Here is a 12,752-nt window from a genome sequence, read left to right on the forward strand (position 1 = left end):
CCAGCGCAGGCATCATTAGTATGTCTAATGTGTCATTATGGGCGGCTCGCTCCGGGGGCTGGACTGCAGCTGTCACACAGCATCATCTCAGAGCCTGACAGCCAGACACACGCGGCACACACACACGCCGCATAAATTACAGCCAATTAAAACGCCCCGGCTGTGATGTGCCCGCTCGGCCGCCCGTGTGTCACATGTCAGGTGTGTGTCTGTGTGCGTGTGTGTGTGTTTGGTCATTGCTATTGCCGCATCTCCCACTGACGCACAATGCAACAGGGACATCAGGAGGACGAGCGGTTTCAAGGCACGCACACACACACACACACACACACACACACACACACACACACACGCACTCCTGTGACCTCTCCTGCTGGCAGATAACTTGCCTGGGGGGTCCATGCAGCATAAGCATCCTCCGTCCTCTGTCCTCCGTCTCTCTCCACTCCCCATCAATCCCCCCACCCCCCCTCGACCCCCGTCCACGCACGTGCCCGTGCACCGGCTTGGCATGTACCTGCATGGCAGTGCCCGCTGGTGCGGCGCTATAGGCGGCGAGGACAGCAGGACAGGACGGAGGGTGACAGAGAGCTTCTCTGGCAGCTCTCTAGCGCTGCAGCCTCTGGATACTCTGCGACCACCATGAGCTGCCAGCCCTTCTCACCGTGACGCGCTCCAGAAAGACAAGACACAACTGCACCCAACGACCACCCTCCACGCCGAAAGACAAGAAATAAAGTGCACGCACGCACGCACACACACACACCATCATTCATGCATGGATGGATGGATGCATGCAAAAGTGCACTTGCGCTTCTGCACGCAAACAGACACGGGCACGACAAATCTCGAATGTCACAATCTCGAATATCACAAACACATGTGTATTATATACATGCACGCACACACATAGTGTTATGGATGCACACACACACACATGCACGCACGCGCACACGCGCTACCGAGAGAGGAGCCTGGGTTGCTCAGGAAAGGTCACTTTATAGCATGTGACTCAAAGGGCTAAGGCAGAGCGTGATGATATGTGCCTGGACGGGTGACAGTGATGTCACGGCGTCCGCTCTGGGGCTGTTGTCTCTGACCCCTGGCTCTGCACGATGACCTTACGAACTCCAGCCCAAAGTGGGCAAATTATAGGAATGTTCAGTAATGGCCATTTCTGAAGCAGCTGGTGGGGTAATTATCATGCTTTATCTCACGCTATGTATATGCAGCAACCCCAACCGACCCCCAAACCCAACTTATACTGCCCCCACACCTCTCTCTCTCTTTCTCTCTCTCTCTCTCTCTCTGTCTCTGTCTCTGTCTCTCTCTCTCTCTCTGTCTCTGTCTCTGTCTCTGTCTCTCTCTCTCTCTCTCTCTCTCTCTCTCCATCCTTGTCTGTGTGAGTCTCTCATCAGGCGGAACCCTGACCTAAACAGTTTGTGACAGCTTTCTGGGAGAATTGGGGACTAGGCATGCCTCCAAGACCCTGAGAGAAAGCAAAGGTTCTCTCTCATGCTTGATCTGTACTTCATCGCGCGCCGGTGTGGCACAGCGAAAATAGCAAGCTCACAAGGCGCCCCGCTGCAACGCGCTGTGATCTTGTAGATTGGCTATTTTCGGTGTGCAGCATCGGCACGCAACAAAGTGTAAATCAAGCCTCGCATCTTTCCCGGTGAAAGCACACACTCTCTTTTGCAGCTAGAACCCCATTGTTGGGTCGCGAGAGAATATCCCTATTGTTTTGTTTCATAAACTTTGTCATTAATTATTATTTTAAAAGAGTTTCTAAAAATTTCCACAAAAACTAGTAAAAGAAATCGCTAATTTTTAGTTTTCGAGTTGAAAACAAATTCAAACATTTTTCAAAAAGAAATTCATGAATTGAAATGAAAATGATCAAAGAAATTCCCTAAATTAGACAAAACAAATCTGCAAACAGATCTGCAAGCTCGCAATGCACAAAGCGACACATTGTGAGCTTGTAGAGCTGCTAGTTTGGGTCTTGGGTAAACATCTGATTTCTCTTTTGGGTCTTTTGGGAACGACTGATCTAGAATCCTATACAAGCATGTGCATATGGGCACACATACTCTACGCACGCACGCACACACACTAACACACACACACACACACACACCCTGCCCTAGATTCAGCCTTTTATCACACCTTACAAACGTTAAAAACGTCACATGTGCGAGTGTGTGTGGTGTGTGTGGTGTGGAGTGTGTGTGGTGTGCTTTAATGCATCTCCTTTTCATTATTCACAACTTGGAGTCACGAAATGTCTGTGTCTGTCAGCCAGATGTTGGATTTATTTGTCTGAGTGCACCTGCATGAATGCTGTGTGTGTGTGTGTGTGTGTGTGTGTGTGTGTGTGTGTGTGTGTGTGTGTGTGTGTGTGTGTGTGTGTGTGTGTGTGTGTGTGTGTGTGTGTGTGTGTGTGTGTGTGTGTGTGTGTGTGTGTGTGCGTGCGTGCATGCATATCAGAGTATTGTTTTGACATTTTGTGCACTGCATATCATATCGGTTTGCAGAATTATATCAGCTGTCAATCAACCAATAAGGTTTCCCAACAATTCTTGACATGTGGCCATTGATCCTCGACATGACACGCTGTACTAGTTATATGTAGAGTAAGACATGACACACTGTACTAGTTATATGTAGAGTAAGACATGACACACTGTACTAGTTATATGTAGAGTAAGACATGAAACACTGTACTAGTTATATGTAGAGTAAGGCTGCATTTCATACCTCAGTATTTATGCCAAATATCAATTCAATACACGATATTACCGTTAAAATGTCATGTCATATTCTATATTTTAAAGATGGAGTGCCACAATTTTTGTATTTTTCCAGTTTTTCATGTGTTTATGAGGTGCAATGGTGTATTAACTTTGTATTTAGGGTTTCTTCCTGGAGGCTGAACCCTTGACAGTCAAACGGGGCAAAGAAATAAACAGTAATATAGTGTCATCACACTATCAGCCCCTCCCCTAACCCCTCCCCCTTTATCATACAACTACAGCTGTGGGTGCGGCGTCAGTTCAGGTGGATCACCACCCATCACCCACCAGGCAAACCAGGCATACTTAATGAACTGGTGGGTGTGCCCACAGAAAAACAACATTTTAACAAATACTTTACACTTTTTTGAAAAAAAATATACCTCCATATATAACAATAAGACCTGATGATCATGTTTTAGGGTGGAAAAAAATCACGGCACTTCAGCTTTAAGTGTTGCGACATTGAAAACTAAACATTATTGTGTTTGCTAACGTACTGGACCATAGACACACACACCAACAGGACATGACAGAGGGACAAACGGAGTGATGGTTTATTTTCCGAGGGGCACTGGCTAAAACAGAGGGCTGGCTTTAGAAGTGGACGATATATTGTCGATATATCGTCAATATATCGATATGTCGACGATATATCTATATCGCGATACCGTTGCCTTTTTGCGATACTGATATTGTGCATGTTCATACCTCGATAACGATACGATAAGGATATATTGTGCAGCCTTAAAGTAGAGTATGTATGTTACGTACTTATCTCACGGTACTTATTACTAGGCAAATATTGTACTTTTTACTCCACTACATTTATTTGACAACTTTAGCTACAGTTTGCAGATTTATATTGTTATTATTATTAGAGAACATAGATTAACCAATCAAGCCCTATTTTGTACTTTGGCTATTCTAAAATATACATTCATCTAGCCTACATTAACCTATCTTGAAGATCTGCTTTTTTGTTTTGTTTTGTTTTTATTCTGAAACACTTGATTACTTTGTCTCGGAACTCTAATATACTTTTGTACTTTTACTCTAGTAACTTCTTTTTTACTGAAGTAAAATCTCTATAAAGTATTCCCAGCGAGCACGGTCAGGACCTGGACGAATTAGTGGCGTCTCTATTGGGGCCAAGACTAGTCCCATCTGGCCCAGAATATCACCTGATTTCAACCAACATAAAGTCTGCCCACTAAGACGGACATCCAGAGAGAATCCGATTGAGGCCAGATCAACTTAAGTCATTATCATAAATAGTCAGATCTGGCCCAGAATAAGCTATATTATGGAAATAATAAGTAAGTAAAGATCATCCCCATATGGGCTGTGATCTGGCCTAGTCCTTAAAGTCCTGAATGTCACCGGAGGATGTCATCATGACGTCAATTTGGCTTGCAGGGTTTCTTCCACCACTGTCTCATTCTAAATCACTAAGAGTGAATTAGAATGCTTTGAGTAAAGCTGCACTGCAAGGTTACTTTTCAGGATTCCAATAAAAAAAAGTAGCAGATCTACAAGCTCTAAACGTGTCGCACTATGACACGTTTTGAGCTTGTAGATCGGCAATTTTTTCTACGACAGTAATATGCAATGTGGCTCTCTGGAGTGAGTGTGGAACTATTGTGGCCCTCTCCATCTTCAATGTTGACCACCCCTGATCTAATTCAAACGTTTGTGAAACAAAGATTGCTCTGTGTTTCACAGAAATCAGATGTTTACCCGAGACCCAAACTAGCAGCTCTACAAGCTCACAATGTGTCGCTTCGCGGCGCATTGCGAGCTTGCAGATCTGTTTGCGGATTTGTTTCGTCTAATTTAGGGAATTTCTTTGATGATTTTCATTTCAATTCATGAATTTCTTTTTGAAAAATGTTTTAATTTGTTTTCAACTCGAAAACTCAAAATCATGTGCTTCTCACTCAGTAAAATCCTGCATACAATCGCCAAGCGGCCTACGATGTCAAGGTACCTTATATACAGCACGGCTAGCCTTTCATATTGATATTATCTACAGTATGCGCTTCTGTAGGCAAATAATTGTCGACCATGTTAACACTTGTCAAACTGCCTCTTTGAAATGGGACGGCTGCAATTTCTTTTCTGATTACATCAGGGATATGTCCCATCTACCAAATCTAGTCGATCCGCCAGGTGGTTCCAGAGGACACACCCAGAGATTCTGTGCACTCTTCAACGACCTCCATATATAAATAATAGGACAGAATAGGACACAGACTGATAAAGACATTTGTGGAGTTTTGGTTCTGGACAACTGCCAGTCTGACCAAAATACCGAAATACCCTACTCTGTACCCGAGTTATACACAACACACACACAGACACACATAGACACACACACACACACACACACACACACACACACACACACACACACACACACACACACACACACACACACACACACACACACATAGACACACACACACACACACACACACACACACACACACACACACACACACACACACACACATAGACACAGACACAGACACAGACACACACACACACACACACAGACACACACACACACACACACACACACACACACACACACACACACACACACAGGTTTAGTGCGTTTAGAGACATGGATAGCCTGCTCCTTACCAGTGGGGTCCAGCAGGGCGTTGGCAGCGCCCCAGCGGTGGTAGAGGGCCGCCAGCTCGTGGGGGCTGTAGTTCTTGAGGAAGCTGAGGATGTCAATGGGCATTTCCTGCGCCTCCGCTATGGACTCCTGCTTCACGTCCCCGCGCACTCCCGAGGGCTGGGAGGAGGAGGAGGAGGAGGTAGAGCAGGAGTTCTGGAGGGCGCCGCCGTGCGTCTGCGAGGAGGTCCCGTAGCCGTGACCTATTGAAGAGCTGTGGGTGATGGTGCTCGGCCTGGACAGGCCTGCTCGCGCCTGGCTGTGGGAGTTGGTATGTGGCTGGTGATGATGCTGATGTGGCTGATGATGCTGATGTGGCTGATGATGCTGCTGATGCTGCTGATGAAGGCTCTTGGAGGGCTGAGGGGAGCTCCTGGCTCGGCTGTACTCTGCCAAGCCATGCTTGCTGGACAGCATGAAGCCCAGGCCCTCCTGGGGCATCATGTAGCGGTCCGCCAGCCTGGCCCCCGATGTGGAACCGGCGGCGGGCGCCGAGGGACGCTGGGAGACGCCAGCCGTGCTCTTCTCCAGGGAGCTGGCCGAGCACGAGGAGCCTCCCCGGGGGTAAAGATCCACCCTGGGTCTGGAGTGAGACGGGTGGTGGTCACCTGGGGGCCGGCTGCTGCCGCCACTGCTGACCGGCCGCATGGCATGCCTCGCCGCCTGGGAGCCTGCGCCGGACGAGGAGCCTCTCGAGGAAGGGGTGGAGGAGGAAGAGGAGGAGGAGGAGGAGGGGGGATTGCTTGGGTTACCAGTGGGCTTGTTCTTCTTCGGGGTCTCACTGGAGTACGATGGGGGCTGGGTGCGAGGGGTGCGGACCACCGGAGGCAGCGGGGGACACTCCTTGCCCTCCAGCACCGGCGGGGGACCCGTGCGTCGTCTGGCGTACGAGGAGCCGTCTCTGGGGCGCTTCAGGCCATTCTTCAGGGCCCATTTAGGAGCCAGGGAGGAGCTGCTGCTGTTGATGCGGTGCGACACCGTCTGGTGCATCCACAGCACCTCCGGGTAGCGGGAGGCGTAGGAGCAGAAGGAGCACTTGTGGCTGGGGAGGCCCTTCTTGTCCAGGGCCACGGGGGAGGAGGGGCCTCTGTGGTCCTCAGCCTTGAGACACAGGTCTAGCGGGGTCAGGCTGGGGTCAGAGGGCGGCAACGACTGGCCAGGAGGTTTGTCCACAGAGGAGCGGGGTGAGAGGTAAGGGCAGGGCGCTGCGGCGGCGTTGGGCAACCCCTGGAGAAGGGCCATTTTCAGCTTGGGGTAGCCACTGGGGTGGCCTTTGTCCGAGCTGGAGCTGGGACTGGGACTGTTACTGGGACTGGGGCTGGGGCTGGGGCTGGGCGTGGGGCTGGGCGTGGGGCTGGGTTTACTGGGAGCCGGGCTGGGTCTACTGTCGTGGTCGGCTGGGTGCTGGACACGGACATGAGACAGATAGGACGAAGAGTCTGTGGCCACAAAGTCACACAGGCTGCAGACGTAAGGCTTCTCATCTGTGGAGGAAGACAAAAGAACATAAATAACTAAATGTGAAAAATAAAGATGAACCAGGGTTTTCCTGCTATCCTCAAAATGAGATGCAAAGTACCTACAAGATATCTAAGTCAGTGTTGTTCACATTTTCTGTGCCCGAAGGCACATGAATGGGTATTCATAACAAAAATGCATATATAACTAACTATCTAACTAATGAATGAAATGATTTATAATTTAGTCTACAATGACATGCCCGAAATAGGGATGGCAGGTTGAAAATGATATTTAAAAAAAAGATTTTAAAGGTATAGAATGTGCCACTGTATTGAGAAATTAGTGTGCACAAAGTAAAGACAGAAAACAGAACTTCACAACTTTTTGTTTAGTTGTACATATTGAAATAGTAATTTGTGGTAACATCACAAAGTCCCACCGCACACCGTGGCAATCAATATTAAGTATTGTTCTTCACAGATGTAGTTTTTGCGAGTAGCCACTTGGTGTCAGTATTGATCTGGTCAGTGTTACCGTCCTCGCAAAAGCTGCTTTCAACTTGGCATAAAGAATGGAGAATATCAGATCTATAAAACATATGTGGTATATCATCCACCAGTTCTCAAAGAGTAATTTCATCCTTTTTCATATCAAGGCCCATTATTTATTCAACATTTGAGCCACAGAACTCCATTTGATGACATTTAGCCTCTCAGACCCAAAACTAAAGAATATTTTGTTGTCGTTTGGATAGTATTTTGTCCACGATTCCATGCTGTATTGATGTGGTACCATTGGAGAGATAACAGGCAAACGTTGAATGAATCAAAATGACAATTATTTTACATGCTCTAATAATTGTGTATAGACGTAAATGAGGTAGCTAGCCTAATACAGGTACAATAATTTAACTCTTGAGAGCGTACAATGAAACCAAATGGACCCATCAAGGTCCATTTGGTTTCATTTTACATTCTCAAGAGTTAAAGATCTAATAAGGCTCCATTTGGTTACCAACTCTCCGTCATTTTGCTGGGGACCACCTGGAACCCCCTCAAGGACCACCGGCGATCTTTAGTCGACTTAGTCTTAGTCAACACAATTCCCACTGATATGTACTGTAACAGTAACTGTATGCATCTCCTTCATGGGCCCTGGTCCAGTGTGTTTCCACCAGTTCGCCACAAGGTGGCACACATGCTCTACCTGACTTATCGGGAAGCACGACATCCTCCCAAAGCCTAACAAAGACAGATCTCATCTCACACCCACGTTTCATCATTCAATATGGTCTTCCTAACAGGCATGCCAGCTTCAACCCATATGGTGTGCATGTGTGGGTTGCATGTCATCATTGACACTTGAACCCTCATATCAAGGCTTGTCCTCCTAGGCTAGACCTTTACGGCAACCTTCAACATATAACCCAAAACAGCAACAAAATGTAACCAGCCTTTTCCTTGCTTCATGTGCACGCACGCACGCACGCACGCACGCACGCACGCACGCACGCACTCACTCACTCACTCACTCACTCACTCACACTCTCTCTCTCTCTCTCTCTCTCTCTCTCTCTCTCTCTCTCTCTCTCTCTCTCTCTGACCAGTAACCTGCCATCTGCTTTCCATTTGCCTTCCTGTTGGCACACCAGTGCAGTGGCCAACACACACGTACCACTACCACGGTGCCAAGGCTACGCCCCCGGGCTGGGTAGAGTGGCATCACAGAGAACTAAGATTTATGTTGTTTAAATATATATATATATATATATATATATATATATATATATATATATATACATATACATATACACACACACAACAGTATGTTCTCACTTTCTCTCGCCCTCTAACCTTTCCTCTCCTTCCTGCCTTTCTCCTGTGTATCAGCTCCTATAGCTCGAGTCAATCTATCTTTATTCCTGGAGGGAGAAGCTCTCTGTGGTTCCCAGAGACCTGTGCCTGCCTTCCCTGGGCTACTGCCAGGGAGGAAACTAAAGCATGCAGGAAAATAACCTCAATGTGAGTGAGGTAAACAAGGAGAAGGCGGTCACGGGTCACTCTCTCTATCGGTCCTGCAGTGGCTGCTACTCTCTTCCTCACCTGTGCGTGCACGCACACACAAGAAAACACAAGTACATGCATATGGCACGCACACACGCACGCACACACCGACATGCAAATGCACGCGTTGCACAGCCCTGGCTGCAGGAGCAATTAAGACTGGAGTGCTAACAGGCTGTGTCATTGAAGTGACACCTATCTCTCACACAAGAGTGAACAGACAGAGCTGGCAGAAACACAGGCAGGCAACAAGCACGTTTAGCACGGGGACAGACATCTTAAATCAGAATGAATGAATGAATCTCTGCCTGTGAAAATCTGATGACAAATGTCCTAATCTCACTGCAGACAGTACAGTTGTTCAAGGTGAAGTGAAGTGTGTTCTTTTGTCATTACATTATAGGTAAAAGTCTAAAATTGAGCCACACTTAAAAATGCACGGAGCACCATAAAGAAGTTGGATGAAAATGCTGCACATTCTGTTCACTTTGCTGGAGCCTGATGAAGACTTGGTTGGAACATGTCGGTGAGATTTCGGTGCTTTCTTCCTTGTAACCATTTTCAACAGCAGACATGGTGCCAGCTTCCTGGCAATTCTGCGCATCAAGCCACTTCACAGGAACTTAGCATTCCGTCTAATCACCGCACACCTTGAAGGCCCCCCTCGTGTCATCTAATACATCAATTACACTGAAAAGCGAGGGCGGGCGGCTGATTCACATGAAAAGCAGCCGGCCTACTCTTCTAGAAATACCCGTGGACAGAGCCAATGTGTCATCAAAGCATTGTCATCACTCAATAGAATGATTAGCCTAAAAGCAGTGGTGGAAAGTGACTGAGTGCTAAGTACTGTACTTAACTAAAACGTGGAGGTCCTTTTACTTGAGTATTTCCATTTTTCATTACTTTATACTGAGGCAAATAATGTGCTTTTTACTCCATTACAATTAAATGACAGGTTTAGTTAGTACTACAACGTAGTTACCTTTCAGATTTAGATGATATAATGCAAAACATACATTAGCCACTTAAGATCTATTTTTGTATTTTTATAATTTAAAACATAGCCATTTTGTTTGTAATAATTTGACTATGTAGATCTGATATTTAGATCTGATATTTTCGAAAGATTGAGTACTTTTACTTTGGTACTTTAAGTATATTCTGATGCCATTACTTTTGTATTTTTACTCAAGTACAATTTTTAATACAGGCCTTATACTTGTAAAAACAGTATTTTTTTATATTGTGTTCTTATAATGTGTCCCGAACTGTCTCACCTAAACACAGGATCTGACACAAAGTTTGACCTGACAATCAAGATACAATTTATCCCCTGAGCAAGCAGGCAGGCTCGGGGACAAAAGCAAGAAAGAGAAAAAAAAAGCACTTGAACAGGAAACCGGGTTCAAATCCAGGGTAGAAGAGGAAGGTTACACAGTGCAGCTTTAAGTAAACAAGAATGACTCAGTTATAACTGCCAGGTGCAGAAAGCTATCGCTCATGAACATCTACAGTATAATCAGTGTGTGTGCCGTGGCAGAGTATGGGTTTTATACCGTTCAGACTATGGGTTTTATGGGTAAGTCTCCCATTGGCTTTAGAGGCAGCCTAGAGACGAGGCAGCCAATCATGAAACAGTGTCCACTACAGTCACTACTAGAGGTAGTAGCAAATGTAATCCAGGCGCTTTTCAAGCACCTGGCAAAAAATAAAAATGTTATTACCTCTTCTACCACAGCTAAGCGGCCTAACATGCTATTGTGTTTGTATTGCTATGGTAGGCCTACTCGCATTCCTACACACACTAACGCTTTAAGCGAGCTACACTGCCACACAACCAAGTATAAATGAGTCTTTAAGTATCTAGGGGAAAGGGACACTGGGTCATTTGGGACATGGTGTGTGTGTCCTCTGAGTGTCTCTGCCTCTCCACCGCCTGCCTTTTCTCTCTCTCTCCATCGCGAGGTGACTCTATAAATAACCAATCGCTCATACATGAGACAGCCTGCCTGGCTGGCTGGTGGCCTGGCTGGCTGGTGGCCTGGCTGGCTGGTTTGTAAGAATAGTGGATGAGTGACAGTCAAAGTACTAACAACAGGTAACATTAAGGATTAGGTATCAGTCAATGAATAATTAGATTGACAGAAGACCGCTGGTAGATTGATTGGTTGCTAATGTATGCTAAAAATCCATGTGGTTGGTTGGTTGGATGATCAGAGAGATAGATCATTTAAGTCAAGCTGAAATCAAAAGGTATTTCACAGGAAAGGGAGGCGGGACACTGCGTGGAGTGGAGGGCTGCGTGCGCCTCAGCCAATCACAGGGATCGGGGGTTGAACTGCATGGAGCTTTGGAGCCTCCAGAGACAGACACCCACTATCTGCACTTCTCCTACCCACCTATGAGCACTCCTCCTCTCAGGCAAAGCGTCTACAATGAGTGCCTCAAAGTAATAAAAAAAAGATCAAACCAGGCAGTACTGATGATCAAATATGAATCAAGATGATGTTACTGCACTGCATTTGTTGAATCAAGTGGTTTCTGAAAGGTATTTTAGCGTGCTGTTTCACTGTTTGTAACGCGTGTCCACCGTGTTGGATACGGCAGCAGCATCCACAAATTAATGTTTTTTTTTGTTTTCCGATTGTTTGCATGCATTTTTCTTCTCAATGTTTCTTTGGCGCTTATTGTTAAACCAGAGGTTTGGTTGTACCAGCGGCCGCTATGGCTGATTGCAGTTGTATGTGGTTGTCAATCTACTCACGTATCTGAGTATCACATATAGATCTCAATCAAATGTATCAAATAACTATATTTGTGTGTTCTTTCTCCCTCCTCTCTCTCTCTCTCTCTCTCTCTCTCTCTGTGTGCGTGTGCGTGTGTGCGTGTGTGTGTGTGTGCGTGCGTGTGTGCGTGCATGTGTGAATCTATAGGGATATTCCGCTTTCTGACGAGATAAGAGCTTACAGTCAACCCAGCCACCTGAGAACACACATGAGGTCCCACACAGGTACGGCACCATGTTATACCTAAAGTAACATACAAACACGAACGATATGCGAACGATATGTAAGCCAATATTGTTATGATTATGAATTTATAGAATGCAAAAAAAACACAGAAAAGACGTTATTGGCGCTACGGAAGTTCACGAGAAACATGATTATTAAGTCCTTGGTGTTGTATGAGATAGTAGATCTTTCTGTTCACTTGAGTGTGCCAGTCAGTCAGCCTGTGAATCCGTCCTGTGCCCCGCCCTGGGCCCTGTGAGTCCGTCCTGTGCCCCGCCCTGGGCCGGCCCTGCGCCCCGCCCTGGGCCGGCCCTGCACAGCTTTGTTGTATAAGCACGGCTCTACTCACACTTCTGAGGCTGCGAGTTCCCTTTTGCCCCCGCAGCCGTTCACACTGGTCCGGCCGGGGTGTTTTTTCTATCTAAGTCTCTCACAGCCCCGGATAAACATTCGTTAGAATCAATCCCTGACGTCAGACTGCAGGATATTTCCCAGTCTCCCATGACTTTGGAACAATCATGTAGTGGGAGAGAGAGAGAGAGAGAGAACACTTCACACTACATTTACTACCATGAAGGAAGTCCACCCCAGCCGTAGCTCTATTGGAGAACACAGCTCTCTTTTGTTGTTGTGTGTGTTGTGGCATCAAGTTTTGAGGGGGGAAAAAAGAGGGGAAATAAATAGCTACTGTAATAGAGGTGTTTCGTTCCCGATCCTGTAAGGCCTAGTTTTA

General features: G+C 46.5%; 1 protein-coding gene across 1 annotated transcript in view; it reads right to left on the reverse strand.

Moving 5' to 3' along the window:
• Positions 1–8,172, reverse strand: part of LOC306925103 (zinc finger protein 516-like) — a gene marked incomplete at its 5' end in the record, with an annotated part of 15,594 nt that extends 7,422 nt beyond the window's left edge. Inside the window, 2 exons of the mRNA XM_079503782.1 lie at positions 5,445–6,965; positions 8,154–8,172. Coding sequence (XP_079359908.1) covers positions 5,445–6,965; positions 8,154–8,172 — 1,540 coding nt within the window. The remainder of the gene's footprint in view (positions 1–5,444; positions 6,966–8,153) is intronic.
• Positions 8,173–12,752: the final 4,580 nt, after the last annotated feature.

This window comes from Electrona antarctica (genome assembly GCF_951216825.1).
Source record: "Electrona antarctica genome assembly, chromosome: 6".
Lineage (NCBI taxonomy): Eukaryota > Metazoa > Chordata > Actinopteri > Myctophiformes > Myctophidae > Electrona > Electrona antarctica.